Source organism: Centroberyx affinis, unplaced genomic scaffold, assembly GCF_046629955.1.
Source record: "Centroberyx affinis isolate AG114_WGS23_722 - 3 ecotype Tasmania unplaced genomic scaffold, CSIRO-AGI_Caff_v1 ptg002953l_1, whole genome shotgun sequence".
Taxonomy (NCBI): Eukaryota; Metazoa; Chordata; class Actinopteri; order Beryciformes; family Berycidae; genus Centroberyx; species Centroberyx affinis.
In genome coordinates, this window is record NW_027281068.1 from 10864 (window position 1) to 27969 (window position 17106).

Genomic DNA, 17106 nt, shown 5'->3' on the forward strand with positions numbered 1-17106 from the left:
AGACAACGGACTGACTCCATCGTACCTTGGATGACACTGAGGGTGTTTGTCTAGCTATACGGTGGAAGAGGCTGAGCAGCCGGCGGCCCGGCGTTCCCATCTGTGCCAAAAACAGCATTTAGGACGCTTCCCACCAGAACCGGGCCGAGCGCTATGTCGCAATGTTTTGATTTCTGACCGAGAGAAAAAGTTACAACACAGTTTAAAGTTCAACATTACTACAGAAGAAGAGGTATCCATTTTTAAACATGTACACTTGTCATATGTTCTTTTTATATACATTTCTGTATATGTATGACCTACCTAAATTGTGTAGCGATAAGCCGTGTGAAAGTGCTTCAGAAAAGTTTGGCAAAACAAATGGAAAACAAAGCATTAGCGGTCACAGTACACAACGTTACAGAAATGGACTGCGTCTGGGCAGTAGATATTACAGCCAGAGTCAAAGCGAGGTGATCCCTTAAGGCCGATTAACAATACTTTAGACAGCACCAGTGATCACAAGCTGGGCCCCTCCATCTAGAATACTACTCTAGTACACTGTAACAGTAACTGATAGGCGAACATGTGGAACAGAACTTATCGGACCATTGAAAGAAAAACAAAAAAATTTAAAAAATCAAAAAGTATTTGTCCTCTTGTTAAAAAAAGTAAATGCATTTAGCATTTCCTTCTTGCAGGAGAGGCAAGGCTGTGACTGCTGCTGGCGCTGCACCGCTCTGTCCCTCCTGTTCTTTAGTACTTTACAATATTATGAGCCAATTATGTACACAATGGCGAGTGAGACTGGCAATATGAAAATCACAAGTACTTCTGTAATGTCATACCATTACACTATATACCATTATATTTCACCTTAATAGGACTATTTTCACAAGGAGTTCTGCGTAATGCTTAACACCTAAACAAACAAACATAATACACCACTCACCGAGATGAAGTGAGAGAATCTGTCTGTAAACATTAACAAACATAGATACTGTATATAATTATATTCATCATCTATACTCATAAGTATATTAAAACCATGTCTAAGGAAGGTTGGAATGTAGTGTGGTCCTGAAAATTGCACAAAATCGGTCATTTCCCCCTCCTTTCTCAAAGAAGAGATAAATAGAATGATAGATCACATCTGGAGTGATGATCGCTGTGGAAGAGTGTAAAGGTTGGCTCTGCGTGGCCACCGCTCCGTGAAGCCATCTGTGTGTGAGACGCAAACGGGCTCCGAGCAACCACAACTCACAGCAGGTAAACAAGGAGAAGAGCAGCGTGGTGGAGAGCTTCGGCTCTACATCTCTCTCTCTCTCTCTTTCCCCACCTCCCTCATTGAGTTCTTCAAAGTGCCGGTAACTGACATACGTGACAACACTTAAAATTCCACAGCTGTAAAAATGAAAAAAAAAAAAAACACAATGAGGTGGCGGTCTGGGTCCTCCGCTGGGCTCAGACCAAGTGTTAGTGGTGGTGTTTTTTCATGGCAAGAGAGGAGGAAAATAGCGCACCGCGATGCCTGGTCGCCTCCACCTGCCGACACTCCAGACCAACGTCCAATCCCTCTGCTCACACCACGGCGGCGACGAGGCGTTCACCTGCGTGTCTCAGCTCTGAATGAGTGGCTGTAGCGCTGGTCAAAAAGCGCCGTGTTCCCTTTCATAGTGCACTGCTCGGATCAGAGGTGGGTCGGGTGGGGAGCTCGGTGAGGCCGCGGCCGACAGGAGCGCACTGTACAGGGAGCGAGGTATCGAGGGAGCTGCAGCGTCACTCCGCGGCCGGCTGGCCAGGCTCCGCCTCGGGCTCCTCCTTCACCCTGACGGGGCTCAGACCGGGGCTGCGCGGCTGGGTGGGGTCGGAGTTGGAGCCCAGGGGACTGAGGGGGTTGTGGTTGGAGCAGCAGGGGCGGCCCTCCAGGGACGAGGGGGTGAGAGCGCCCGCCTCGTGATCCCGGCAGAAGGAGCGAGGGCAGAAGTCGCAGAGAGACGAGGCCGGGCCGCCGCACACGCTGCAGTCATGCCACGGACACTCCCAACGACCTGCGGACACACAGAGAGAGGTTGTTATGGAGATACAGTGACCAGCAGTGGGTAGAGGATGTGCTATCGACTCAAAGTTTCACACAACCGAGCTCGTTTTGCCATTACCGTATGGGGGCTTGGTGAGGTTGAGACACAGCAAGTGGTACGCTTTGGGACAGTCCTTCCTGTCACACATCACCAGCTCCCCTCCCTCTCCGCAGCAGAAACAGAAGTACTCATGTGTGTGTTTGCCCTCCGGCCGCAGCTTCCGCTTTTTAGGCTTCAGCTTAGCGTTCCTGGCCTTCTCCTCTTTTTCCATCACCACCGCACTCTGGAAGAAACAATCAGAATAAAAATTGTAGTGACTGAACTGAGGACATGCTCGCACCGACCGCTGCTACAGTCAGCACCGCTGTCTGACTGAAAGTAGCATTGGAATCACGATGATGAGGAAGAGGGAAAATTGCCCCACCGTTGGCTGCACCCCTAGGAATCCGGAGCAGTTGTCCGCTCCGCAGTGGCAAGACGTTCTCCTGTTGCCCACACAGTGCAGGTTGTAGTTGAACGTCAGCTCTGTGCCTGAAGGAAACACCAGGGACAGCATTCACATCAAAAGGACCGTCTCACTTGAGTGTGGGCGTGTGCATGTAATATACTGTCTGTGTATGCGTGCGTATACGTAAGATGGAGATATAATATATGACAGATTATACTGTATGTGTATGCTTGTGTGTGTGTTTTTAAACGTGAGCTCACCAGCCTCAATGTCACAGAGGGTGAAGAGTCCGATGCGAACGTCTCCGTTTACCGTCCATTTCTGGGTCTCACAGTTGGGGCTGCAGCTGTGGTTCATAAAGCGAGAGGAGTTTCCTTTGGGCCCGGCATCTATCACGCGATCCTAGGTAGGAAAAGACGGACCTTTAGACAGCAGGTCTCTACAAGACGGAGTGGTTTTCCCCTGAACAGGTGCTTCGATGTTCATCCGTTTCAGTGGCGTTACCTTAGTGAGGGTGAGCATGTAGAAGTTGGTCACGTGATTCTCGTGGGCGCGTTTGATCCGCTGCTGGCACTCCTCTGAGTCTATCACCTCTCCCACATACTCTGTCACAAAGTCACCCTGTAGAAAACATTACAGTTTTACATCACATTTTAAGCATTTTGCAGACACTCTTCAAAATCCAATCTGACTTACAATGAATGATCAGTGTCTTGCTCCAGGACACTGCAACAGGACACATGGCTGCTGCAGGGATTGAACTTGTGACCTTTTGATATGGGACAGTCTTCTCTAATCATGAGGCCATGCTGATGCCCCACAATTTCACCAGGCAAACAAATAGTAAATATGCTAAAAAATGTCCAGTATTTGGCTAGTGGCTGGCGGTGATTTCCCACCCTGCATACAACCACCTAGCAAAATCCATGGGGAAGAATTATGCAACTAATTTGGTCTTCCCATAAAACTGCTAAATTATAATTGATGGCTCTGATGACCACCATTCTAAATGACATTCAGTCTCTTTCACACGTGCTGGAGCCCTGAAATTAACATTTCCCTGATGACACCTGGATACTTTGAATTTTCCTCTCATTTTCAGTTTCTGCATCTGAACTTCAGTTAGCTAAAAACGGTTTGTTCTGATGCTTGACTTAGAAAACATATATTGTGAGTGACACGCAGATTGCCATTTGATTTGTCATTCCTGACAGTGGTCCAAAGGCCTCAAGATGTTGGTGCAATTCATTTGCATTTAATTGCATCTTGAGTCCAAACACGACCAGTACAAAACCTTGAAAGAATTCTTGACCACATACCGTGCAGCAAGAACAGCTGGTCAAAAATTCTGATGTGATGCCTTCCTCCTTGACTATATACACAACAGCTATATGTGAACAACAGAAACTCAACAGTTTGATTTTATTGTTAAAAATCATAGACTATCTAAGTCTGCCACCTGCTCTACCCTGCAAGTGCTGTTCTCCACGACCCTGTGCTGCATGCTGATGCTGCCTCTAGCACACTCGATCAAATTTTAAAACAAGAGTGATGCGTGGAAAAAGAACCCCAACAAGCCCAGTAAATTGTATATTACAGGACGGTGCTTCCGCAGTACGGCAAATGGTGGGCTTGAATGTAATGGTCTGTTTCTGAGACATTCTAAAGTTGATTTTGACATCGAAATTGAACTTTTGAATGTCCAGTTTTCACATAGATCTATTATGTAGATACTCAGGGGGAACAACCTGTTTCTGACCAGCCGCTCAGTTTACAGTCAAGATTTTCTTCAAGATTTTGCATTGGTCACATTCAAGATGCAACTAAACACAAATGAATGACAATGACATTTTGAGACACTGAGAGGTGATGTATTAGACGTGGGAATTCCAGCTGAGCCCGACGCTCACCTTCCTCAGAGCCTGGTTGGTCCTGAGGCCCCAGCCACGCCCGTCCGTCTTTATCACCTCTGTCTCTGCATACAGCCGCTTGGAGAAACACTGGTTCTCACAGCTGTCTCCTGCAGGACACACCTGCCAACGACAACATACAGGTAAGCAGTTAAGACCCTTTCACCGCTTTTATTATTCAACAAATCATTTTAACACACATTGAGGAACATGTATGCGGACCTGTGGATGACACTCGTACTGCAGCATGCGGTTGAGACACTGGGAGTCGAGGTTGCAAGGATGCTCATCAGTTGGTTTGCAGTTGCATCGTGGGATTTCTGACAGGTCAGCGACATGCACCTGCACTTTCCCCACTGGCTTGTTGGACTGGCAAGGAATCACAACACCCACACAAGTAAAAACACTGGAGACTTTGCAGTATAACATCTTACTGAATACAACTACGATGTTTACAAACATGATAAATTTGTTGTGTGGTTTGTTATCGAGTGTGACGTTGAATTACCTTGATGAATTTGTAGGGTGGAGGTTTGCGTGAGTTGCGTTCCTGCTCTAGGGCCTCCCTGCTCTCCCTCTGAGCCTTGAGCTCCTGGAACCGCCGGGCTGCTTCCTCCAGTGCTGAAATACATAAACAGTCTCTTAAAAACACATGGTCCCAACTGTTTTCTAGGCATAAATCATAACAGATTTGTCCTGAAATATGAGAGAACTTTGTATACTCATTTATAACTCTGGTTCCATATGTGACAACTACCTTTCTTGAAGGTTTTGTTGATGTTGATCTGACCCGTCACAAAGTTCTTGTCGTTCTCCACGTAGGGGAACACGCGGCCCTGGTTGATCCAGTAGTAGTCATGGGAACCAAAGAAGAAGACAGGGAAGTCACCAATATCGTGGCGAAGGCTCTGGATGTTTGATGGCACCAAGCGAGGGTTGCAGATCTCCGCTGGCCACCACCTGCAGGATAACAGGACAGGGACATTGTAGAAAGAGAAGAGGGAGAAGAGCAGCGCCTGCTCTCCTCCCCCAGCCTGGAGGCTGTTTGTCTTGCTGCTCGTCTTGTGCTTTTCGCTATGTTTGTCCTATATCATTTTGTTGATATAGGATCAACTGATTGTTGATCAGTTAGATCTAGTTAGGCTCATTTTCTGTACAGTCCTCTGGGACATGCTTGTGATAAAGGGCTATGCAAATAAACAAACTTGAACTTGAGCAGAGAGAGGACAGTGGGGATAGAGGAAGAGTGTGGGAAGGACAAAGCACAAGACATGCAACCCAAACTGATTATAGCCTAAGGCAACAGTTGCACAGCTATGAGCAGTGGTCTATGCTTCCCTGCTTACCTGTAGTTGCCCAGTTTGACCCAGACAATTTGTTTGTAGTGAGGTTTCTTCCCAGCCCTGCAATCACTACAGGACCACGCCCCCTCCGGCATCTCCATCTCCAGACACTCCGGGTGGAATGAAGCTGGGCATGAGTCGCAGCACAGCAACTTGCCTCCTACAAGTGTATGGATGTATGCAAGTGTGTGCGTGTATTGTGGGAAATGGGTATACAAAGAGAGGAGCAATATATGATTAGACGATGCACCTTAAAACCTGGCCATACTCTGAATCTCTTTTGCAGACAAGCCTGAGATATATGTCTAAATACAATGTTGGAGCTGCAAAGCAAAATGTGTAGGCAACAATCAAAGCGTCAAGTCAGGGATTCCCAACCTTGGGGTTGGAATATCCAGTGTGATATGAACATATGGACCTTGTAAAAAAAAATCTTGATCTACAGTAATATTACTGCAATAACAGCTTATCATTATTCTTTTGGCTTGCAGGGAGGCTCCTGTGACCGCCATGCAGCATGACCAGGCCTGAAAATGGTTGGAAACCGCTGCATGGCGTTGTCAGGTCAGTTCTAACTTCTACTGTTATGGCGTGTCTGACAATCAGATTCAGAGTACTGTACCAAGAACTGTCTACAGTCAATACATGCAGTAGCGCAGGAATGAACCAGCCAGCAAGTTAACCATGAATCACCGGGTTAAATTCAAAATAACAACATATTAGCAAAAAGCTGGCATGCAGTCCTGCCAGTAAAGCACATTTTTCCCATCACACATACCGCATCCTGCACAGACCAGCTTGCATGGAATCTTTTTTCTTTTTTTTTTTTTTTTTTTTAAATATCGCAATTTGCCAAACATTTAAACAGTTTAATTTCACAATCCTAGGATTTGGGGACTCCATCTCTGAAGTCTGAAATTCTTTGCCGTTTACTAGTGTCAAGTCCTGATTGAGAGAATATTCCATCCAAGGCAGGTCACAGCTCAAGAAATGGAGGTGAGCCAAAAAAATTCATCTGATAATTTCAGTCAAAAATAAAACTTAGTTGCAGTCAGCATAGAAGAGGTGAGGTTGGACAAGGCTTTCAAATCAAAACAAGCCCAGAGTGCTGAAGCAGAGAAGCAGAGTGCCTCCAGCAGCAATAAGCCCCACATACCACAGACAGAACCTAAACTAACCCAGGGAATCCACTTTCAATAAATACACATCGTATCACTATTACAGCCTACGTCGCCAATTAAATTTTCCCAACAGAGAAAACAACAGATTTAGTCACTTTAGCCAAGATAGCTTTTGATTTATCTGTTATTATCAGATAAATCAAAAGTTTAAGGACTGATAATGGAGTGATAACGTATTAACAGATATTCACCTGGGCTGATTGATTCACAACCATGTAGGAGCAGTTTAATCTCAGTATATTATCTGCAGAAGTTAGGTGTTAGGGAACTTGGCTGAGGTTATTTTGTGCCACTCTGCATTAAAATTAACTGCAGTTAATTAACTTAGCATCTCAAGGCTTTGAAATGAAAGATGCATTTAAAAAAAAAAAGGAAATTAAATAAGAATGGGAGCAGGCACAAACACAAACACATACCAGTGGGACAAGGGAGAAAGAGAAAAACTGTTCAGTTACCTTTCCCAACATTCTTTTTGGTAGCTGACGAAGGAGAGGGAATCATAGGTAATTTCAACTCAGCACGATTTGACTCAGTCAGAAGGTAGTGGGACTTATAGGCATATGAACTTAATATGGTGTCAGTAAGGTCCTGCACTAACAGCCCTACACAAGACACACAGGAAGAGACGGGAGTGAGCCGCAATCAAACTAGAGTATCCAAATTCCACAAAAGAGAGAGCACACATACACACACACACACATATTGTTAGAGCACGAGAGAAACAAGTAAAACAAAAAAAGCTTGTCCCAACACACACAGTGGCCTATACAATGCACTTGACTTACTGTTAAAAAAAAAAAAGGCAAAGGTCCAAAATCAATTGTTTTTCATGACTTGGATCCTGTTCAGGATAACTTGAAACAGAGTAAATCCTGTGTGTATTCTCACAAGTCGTCATCCAGACAGATGGGATCTTTTGTAAGTGGAGTGCAGTGTAACAGCCCAGATCATTCATAACATTAGTATTATGATGGAAAACAAACATTACATTTCACAGCACTGCTATTCATGAACAAAAATGCCCAACATGAAACATGTAACACTATAGATAAAATATCTATACAAAAGTACATGATGTTTCAGTTTTCACTTATGTAATGTTACTGCAGCTGTGATTGTATTAACAAATTCTATGAAGGTCTTTTCAAGAAGCAAAAGGTTACAGAGCTCAAGAAAAAACACTGATGGAGGGCGACCAGGTCCTGTTGAAGCTCCAGTGTGGATTGCAAGTAAGAAGAACTGATTGAGGAGTTAAGTCACAAGTCTGAAATCAGTCAGAAACCAGTGGAGGCAACATCACAAAGTTTGGTGAAATCAGAAAACGCTTGCTCAGGGTCATACACACTGCTGAATCACCCCTGTGGGAGAGCAACGGCGTTAGTGCGCGACTCCCCGGGGAAGCCGGTGTACGGTGTGAACGCTTACCTCTGGCACAGAGGAAGCACCATCCCACGTTGATGGGGGAGGAGAGGAGGCCGTTCCTCTTGGCGCTGCCGTGGCTGCTGCAGATCATGATGTGATGGGTGAGGACGACGCTGCCCGCCGCCACGCAGCTGTCTCCTGTGTGGTAGGCCACCGGACAGCGGATACAGCGCATCAAACGCCCTGAGGAGGAAGGGAGGGAGATGTAGAAAAGGGACGGTGATGAGCTAACATTTGATGACAGTTTTACCAAACTTACAGCTCCTATCTCGCTACACTCAGTGGCCACTTTATAAAAAGCTACACCTCCCAGATGACACAGAACAGATCGCTCCTTCAGACGGTGAGTCACGTGGCTGTGGCTCAGCACAGTAAAGCATGCAGACAGGGTTGACAGGTTCAGTTACTGTTCAATTACGTATTAGAATGGGAAAGACGCATGATCAAAGTGGCTTTGAATGTGCTATGATCGCTGGTGCTGTACACGCCGTTTCCACCATTTCAGAAGTTTTCACGCACTACAGTGTGTTGAGTTTACAGAGAATGGTGTGATAAACAAAAAAGATCCAGTCAGCAGCAGTCCTGTGGGTGAAAACACCTTGTTGAGGAGAGAGGTCAGAGGAGAATGGCCACACTTGCTCAAATTAACGAGCAGGCCACCAGCATGCAAATTCTGTAACAGCTCAGTAGAACAGTGATGTGCAGAAAGGCATCTCGCAACACACAACGTGAAGTCGAACAGATGGGCTACAGCAGCAGAAGACCATGCTGGGCTCCACTCCTGTCAGCTCAGAACAAGAAGATGAAGCTAAAGTGGGCATGTGATAACCAAAACTGGCCTGAAGAGTGGAAAAGCATCGCTCGGTCTCACAAATTCTGGTTCCTGCTACAACATGCTTATGGCAGGGTCAGAATTCAGTGTTAACAGCGTGAATCCATCCATCCTGCCTGGTGTCAGCGGTACAGGCTGCTGCTGCTGCTGGTGTTGCGGTGTGAGGAATGTTTTCTAGGTGCAAATTAGGCCCCTTAGTAATAACTGAGCATTGTTTGAATGCCACAGCATACCTAAGCACTGTTGCTGACCAGATGCATCTCTTCATGGCCACAGCCTCCCCTTTTTCAAATGGATACTTCCAGCAGGATAATGCTCCATCATCTCAAGATGGTTCCAGGAACATGACAATTACTTTAGTTTACTCCAGTGGCCTGCGCAGTCTGCAGCTCTCTCCCCAATAGAGATGAGGTGGAACAGGATGTTCACAGCATGACTGCGCTGCCGAAAATGCCTGCTGCTATCAAGTCAGCACAGACCAGGATCCCTGACCAGGTGCACCTGATGAAGTAGCCACTGAGTGTGTATCCTCACTCTCCTTCACAATCTAATTGCTCTCAAACAAGCTGTTATATCCGTGTTCTTAGCTCTTATTTTATTTTATTTATTTTCCTTGCACTTCTCTCACACATTCAGGAAGTATGGCCTTGATCCTTACACTCCTTAGTATTGCCTGTAATTATATTGATCTCGGAATTTGACCTTATTCTACTGTTGCACTTATTCTGGTTAAGAGCCTCAGCTAGAAGCCTAAAATGTAATGGAAAATGCAACTAAGAACAAATATGTTTTTCTTTCCCACCACGCTGATGTAGCAACTTCACATTACAAATTCAAAGAGGAAAATGAGAGAGATTTAAAAGGCAGAGTGGGACCTGCCTACCTTTACTGGCGCGCTGCAGGTCTCTTTCCAGGCAGCAGGTAGAGCAGCTGTGCTGCGGGCAGCAGAAGCCTCCGCCCGGACTGCTGCTGGTGCCTGGGAGTTTACGGACACACTCCTCATGGTAGTAACAGCCACATCCAACCACAGAGCAGCACGTCACCTCGCGCCCCACTGTTTTACAGCTAAAACAAGAATGATTGCCTGGGAAGAGAAAGAAAGTGAGGGAGAGAGTGTGAAAATAAAGAGCGAAACGCAAGGCAGATGAGGCACAGTGGAGTTCTAGCTGTAAAGTGTTGAATTGTGAACCGTATGATGTTGTACTCAGGCGGCCTCACCGTTTCTACATTCCAGGCAGGTGAACTTGCCATCAGGTAGGGATGACAGACCTAGACACTCCAAGTGAAACTGTCTGTTGCAGTCTCCTTCACACACCACCAAACCCTCTCCGTACACTTCACAGATCTACACACACACACACACACACACACACACACACAGACAGTTAAAACATAATATGACACAATACCTGTACGCTTTTAGAGAAAGAGAGTATAACAAAGATGAATGATGTGGTGCCGACCTGGCATACAGTGTCTCTCTTGGCAGTGTTGCTGCCCTGCCGGGAGAGACTGGAGTCCACAGACTGAGTGTCTGATGCATCTGCATCTGCTGCTGCCGGGCTATCAAGGCTCTTCCCAAACAAACCCTGTCAGATAGAGAGAGACATGGTGTGTTGGTGTGTTTTGGTGTGTGTGAGTGCGTGAAAATGTGATGACTTAAGTTTATTGAGATCTATCATATCGTTTGAGGGGGTCTTTCAGCAAAACACAGAATACCAAACAGTGACCAGAACAAAGACTAACACACAACATAATTTCATTCTATCTGCATATACACAAATAAGTAGTCCAATCAAGTAAATCGTTACATCATTTCAGTGTGTATGCATATCATTAAGTAATACAAATATCAGGCAACATAATAAAAAAAGAAAAAAAAAAGAAATGGGAATTAGTCATAAATCAAGTGAGGATCATGAAAAGTGTGAGCAGTCAGTTTTAAGGTAAGAAAATAGTATATTCTTAAACAAGCTCAGTGTTATTGATCGTAAAGAGTCTGGTGACTTATTCCAATCAGAAGCAGCCTTAAAAACAAATGCTCTTGCTGTGTGTGTGTGTGTGTGTGTGTGTGTGTGTGTGTGTGTGTGTGTGTGTGTATGTGTGTGTGTGTGTGTGTGTGTGTGTGTGTTTGTGTGTTTTCCAAGCCAACCTGGGGGTCGTTGAGGCCTCTCGAGTCAGAATCGGATGTGTCTCTATACTGAGATGAAGCCATCTCCACGTCTGTAGAAGCCCGGCTTCGCTTCTTCAGGGGCTTGCAGGCGTCTGAGATCTCACTGGCTCCTGAGGATCACACAAAAGGATGATAAAAGAATAAATTATTCACCTTTTAGAAATATGAGGTGACACCAGAGTTTACAGTAGTCGTGAAAGATTAACAGTCTACCTTTTTGTGAGCCCGTCCTCAATGTGGTCTCAGGAGCCATCTCAGCCTGAGATAAGGTGAAACATAGAAGTTTGGTTTTAGTAGTAGTAGTAATTTTGATTCAGGTGGTAGCAGGTTAGTTTGAGGACATTTAGGACTTAAAGGTGGAGGATTGGTACCTGTTCCTTTTTGGTTTTCTTCTTCGGGACGGGATCACTGCCTCTCTCAGACTCAGACCTGCTCCTGACTGACCGCCGCTGCTGCTTCCTCTCCTGAGAACCTGAAACACACAACACACATGAAACGTGTGACTACGTAACATCACTCTACTCATCACTCTACTCATCAAACATTCAGCAAGAAAACCTGCAGCATGTCTGTGTGTTCCCATACCTTGTGGACTACTGTGGGGGGAGCCAGGAGAGGAGGCCTGCTGCGTTCCTCCCTCCTCACTCCTTCGACTAGCGGGGGAACCTCTCCTCTCCTCCCCGTCTTCCTCCGCCTCATCCCCGTCTTCCTCTTCCTCTGGGCTGGGTTCAGGTTTAGCTCCACAGTCCTGCTAAAAACATCAACAATTGAGTATCAGCTTACAGAATGATGACACTGCAACGTCTGACAAGTTGCTGTCTGCCTGGCTTACACCAACCTCTAGTGAACAGTATCCCAGGTCGGGCTGCCTGACCTCTCCCTCCACTCTCTCCTCCCTTTCTTCCTCTTTTTCTTTCTTGGGAGAGGCAGCTGCTTTCTTCTGCAGGAGCGGCCAGTCGCACTTGGTGATCTCCACGTTCAGCTTCTTCATGGTGATGGAGAGAGGCAGCAGCTTCCGCGCCGCTGCCGTTTTCCAGGCCCTCATCGGTGGCGGAGATTCCTGCCGTGCCCCTGCCTCGGAAACGGCATTCTGGGTAGGGGAGCCGGTCTGACTGGGGTTCCCCCTCTGGGTCTTCTCTCCATTTGAACCCTGGGAGTTGGCGGAGTCGTTGGTATTTGAGACGCTGCACTGCCTGCGAGGCAGCTGTCTGCGTGGCTGCTGCTCTCTCTCTGGTGACGTAACTCCTCCGTCTTCCTTCTTGCTGGTTGAGCTGCTGGAGCGCTGGCTACGTTTTTCGGCTCTGGGGGCGGCAGCCTTCTTGGTGGGTGGGGGCTCGTTAGGGTCCGGGTCGACGTAGATGAAGGTGTAGTTGTCGATACGTTCCTGCCGCGTCATCACGAAGGCGTCCTCGGCGTGGCCCACACCCACCTCCCACTGAGTACGCTCCCTCTGGGGGATGGGCTTCATAAGCTGAGGGAGAAAGTGCCAAACATACACAAGACTCAGGTGGTGAACTTTACTTCTAGTCACATTCTAAACAGATTCTACAAATATGTCATTCCTCCACCTGTTATACATGTGTTACTTTAAAATGTAACCTTTTCTCAGCATTTGAAAAAAATGATTGGGAATGAATGATGAGTCTGAGTTAATGATTTCCCCCCAAAATGAAGCATTCAGAATAAAACTCAACATATGAGTTTACATACTAATCTACCAGATTTTGCAAGCCACATCTGGCCTTGTACATACTTTGTGTCTTTCTGCAGGGTTTGTGGTCTTGCGCAGCGTCTCGGCCTGCAGCTCCTCAAACTGGTGCTCCCCTTGGTAGAGGACTATCCTCTTCTCATGGATCCATGCTCGCTCAGCCACACTGCCAAAGAACTGGACATGATACTCCCTGTGACCTGCATGGCAGAAGAGAGAGTCAGGCAAACAAGCTGTACATACATGGTGTTTAACATTTTATTTGGATGCTCAGTGTTGATACTATCAGGTGAAAAAAAAGTAGATGTTCAACAAAGTGTAAATTGCCTATTTGCAACATCTCTAGACTATGTAACTCTAACCCTGAACTTAGTCTTAGCCTAACCCCAACTTTAAGATTAACCCTAACCCAGTCACTGAATATCTATAGTCTACTTTTCACACTATTGTATAACCTGAAACTCATTAGACACATCATAGTCACATGATAGGAAGTTGAATGTCTGCATTGGACTATAAATAAAGTGTGACAGGTGTTTATGTCCTAGCAGTTATACAAAGGAAGGAAATATGCAGTTTCAAGGTGAGTGTGTTAGTTGTGATTTTGTGTAATTTTGATCAACTTCTGACACACTGATGCATGTCCATATATACAAGGTGATAGGTGTTTTGTGATGGTTGGTGTGTGTGTGTGTGTGTGTGTGTGTGTGTGTGTGTGTGTGTGTGTGTATGTGGTGTATGTGTAGCCTTACCTCTGGTGTTGATGCGTGTGTGGACCTTCATCTGCGGGTCGGACGACACCATGCAGGGCCACCAGGGGTAGGTGCCCACCTTGGACCACACCAGATCCCCTATCACAAACTCCTTACAGAAGCCCGTCTCTTGGATCACTGAGGGGTGATGGACCTTCGGAACCTAAGGGTGAACACGAACACATCGCCAATATTCTTTAACAATCCGGCAAATAAATAATTGCTACATATGTATGTTTAAATCAAACTACTCTTGCCTTTGGCGTCTTTGGCTCAGCTTTGATGACAGTCTTCTGAGGCTTCTCTGTCTGAGTCACAGGTTGTTCTCTGGGCGGAGACTGGACATGGGCGTCCTCCGTCTGGCCCGTGGTTCCTGCCTGTGTTTGGCTCTGGTCCAAACCCCGCTCCTGGACCTGCACCTGCAGCCTAGCACTCTTTTTCCTCTTCTCCTTCTTCCTCTCATGTCTGCGCTGCATCTGTGTGGCCTGGTTCTTCTGGGACTCCTGCTGAAGTGTAAAAAAAGGAGAACTGTGACGGCGAAACATCGCTTAACTACATTACATTATTTACTGAATTTGCCTTATTCACGAGTGTGTCTCTGGGTATCTCGCTTGGACATGCACGCACTACCTGCAACTCCTGCAGCAAATCTCCACACAAAGCAGACTCAAACAGCTCTTTGCCATTCTGATACGTCTTTATGATCTTCAGCTTGATCTCCGGAGAGCTGGTTTTCTTTAGCACCCCGCCGGGGGTGGCGGACGGGGTGTGGGGGGGCTGAGAAGACGGGGTACTGTCCAGCAGGGAGGGGGGAGGGCTGGAGGAGGGCAGGAGTAGCGGGGGAGGAGGGGGCAGCGTGTGGGTCATGATGTGAGGCGTCTGGGGCAGGTGGTGCTGGGAGGGCAGTGGCGGCGGGCTCTGAGGGTGCGGGTGCGGGTGAGGCTGTATGTGAGGCGGGTTGGAGTGGTAGTGGTGCGCGTGGTGGTGGTGGTGGTGGGGGTGGTGGTGGAGGTGCGGGTGGTGCGAGGGCAGCGGCGGAGACACGGGCGACAGCGGTCTCTCCTGGAGACCCGGGCCTCTCAACACCGTTCCCTCCCCCGGCATGAGGCCGTGTTCTCCGTAGCCCCGTATCGCCCCGTAGCCGTTAGCCGAGCCGTTGGGGAACTGCGAGTACATGGAGAACTTGGCCTGCGGCTCGTACATGCCCAGACCCGGGGGGTAACCGTTGGCGACCTGGGGCATGTCCTCCGAGGCCGAGGGGGGGTAAGAAAACTCTGCTTCCAGGGCAGCATCGTAGGAGGGGCCTCCATCCTCACCCGGATCACTACCGGTGTCGTAGGTGCCCTCCTGTCGGATGTTGGCTGAGTCAATGAGCTGAGGGGGTTGCTGAATTGTATTTCCCATGATCCCTTGCATGAAAGAGAAGGAGAAATCCATTGTTGTGCTCCTGCATCCTTAACTGTCTTTTTCTCTGACTGGACCTGTTGAAAGAGAGATATACAATTGACCGAGAAGACAGCAGACTCGGATCATAAATGTAAAACTGAATCAACACCTACACATTCCTTCTTCAAAATCAAGACAGGCTAACAGCCCAAACAGTTTGTTTGATAATCATTTCACTCATCCTGTATTAAGTTTTAACAAAAATATGGCAGGTAACACAATCCTTTCAATAAATACATATCACATTTATTCTCCTCAGCACATAGTAAACAAACATTACAATGATACAACAGTTAGCCTACTCATGCTCCCATAACTGTCTGAAGGGAAGATGCTGGCTGACAAGTGGGCTTACAAAGTCCTACGGCTTTCAAAAACAAAACAAATCCTCAGCCAACATCAACATCATTTAGCTTATAATTACTGTCAGGGCACAAAACAAATTCCAAACAGCTTATAGTTGTGACTGGGAAGTTTTGCCAGAAAGACGGACTTCTCTTTACTGGCCATCAATCCACAATATAATGCATTTTTTCAGGGTTTAGTTTTTGTGTTCTTGCCTTTGGTGTTTTTAATACCATCCTTCACAAACACATGGTATAGCCTACATAGGCCTGCTATCAACAAAACAAAGCAGTTATCTGTGGCTGATTTGCCCTTTAGTGATCTTTCAATACGTGACTGTTTGAATTCCTGTGAAGATTAATCACATTAAAAGGGGAAATGAAATCACGCTTGAGCCTGTACGGTCACAGTGTAAATACTAATCCACTGATTGCGATTTAATTTGAGAACAGATCCAGGCTGCCCGCCACACGATGAATAACGGGGATGTAAACATCCATAAGGTGTCACCTCGCGTGCGCTACCTGCATGCATTTGGGACATTTCTGCTTCTCTCCGGTGTTACACACACAGATACACTGTTAAAATTGTGTCGTTACATTTGAAAATGACTGCGCAGACAAAATGTTTCACTGAATGATCTTACACTGCGATGTTACTGGTAGCTAGCCTAAAGCTACCTGGCATAAACGGGGTTGTCTTGTAAAATATACACCATTTTTTCCTTTATAAACACGTATGTAATGGCGATATGGTGTTCGTCTATTCTTGCACATGACGAAACGCTTCAAGTATTGTTTCCCATTTATATGCATAAGACATGAAACACAAGATGAAAGGGGGGCTAACGTTAGCTATGCTACATTGTTGCCAATATGGCTGCCTTTTGCCCCTTTAAATCAAATTGTCTGGCGTGATTATACCTCCATCACTGGTTTGGAGAAGAAAATGCTTAAAAAATAAGCTACGGCTAAGCGTCCGTGCACGGGGATAAATGCATCAACACAATGGCAAACACGCGTATCGTTAGAGAGAAAGCAAAGCGGAGCACAGTTTAGATGCCGAGTCGAGAAATGCAGTGAAATAAAATGTCAATACCTTCAGCGTGTCCCATTCTAAACACATACACCAGGTAGCAGCGTTTCCTTGTATAATCTATATAAAAATGTAAAATAAAAAAAAATCCTGGAATATTGATAAAGCGCAGGCCTCTCCGTTTTAACGCAGTTGTGATCAGAGGGGGTTTACGGTGTCTGATCGCTACCCAATCCCATTGCTCGGCTCTTCCTGAATCAAGGGACTATGGCAATTCGTGAAACCTTGCTAGAGAGATATGTTCAACTCTCGCCCCCTACGTTGCCTTTTTAATATCTCTAGCTCCCTCTTCCTCTGGCTAACAAAAGCACCCTGCTTTGGGCCTTGTCGGTCTCCGCTCAGCGCCAAATCACAAGCTGCCGATTGGAGGGGTCATCAGGCGCACACCGGG

The 17106-nt window shown here is 46.5% G+C and overlaps 1 protein-coding gene across 1 annotated transcript; it reads right to left on the bottom strand.

The window, feature by feature from the left end:
- Positions 1-1758: 1758 nt before the first annotated feature.
- On the bottom strand, positions 1759-15266 carry nsd3 (nuclear receptor binding SET domain protein 3). The gene is made up of 24 exons (XM_071536867.1): positions 14460-15266; positions 14087-14335; positions 13830-13992; positions 13123-13277; positions 12208-12840; positions 11955-12117; positions 11741-11841; positions 11583-11628; positions 11349-11479; positions 10660-10785; positions 10415-10541; positions 10080-10280; positions 8368-8547; positions 7398-7544; positions 5765-5921; positions 5176-5378; positions 4927-5039; positions 4641-4787; positions 4419-4541; positions 3013-3129; positions 2769-2910; positions 2485-2591; positions 2139-2343; positions 1759-2030 (listed from the first exon to the last, which is right to left on the bottom strand). The coding sequence occupies exons 1-24, from the start codon at positions 15264-15266 to the stop codon at positions 1759-1761; spliced, it is 4815 nt and encodes a 1604-aa protein (XP_071392968.1).
- Positions 15267-17106: the final 1840 nt, after the last annotated feature.

Bases quoted from the DNA above. Each gene is read 5' to 3' on its own strand.
- nsd3 (XM_071536867.1), bottom strand. From the start codon at position 15,266: ATGGATTTCTCCTTCTCTTTCATGCAAGGGATCATGGGAAATACAATT. The intron at 14,336-14,459 runs GTAGTGCGTGCA...TTTACACTTCAG, and splicing joins ATTTGCTGCAGGAGTTGCAG to CAGGAGTCCCAGAAGAACCA. The intron at 10,542-10,659 runs GTCGGCACCACA...GTGTGTGTGTAG, and splicing joins AGAGAGACACTGTATGCCAG to ATCTGTGAAGTGTACGGAGA.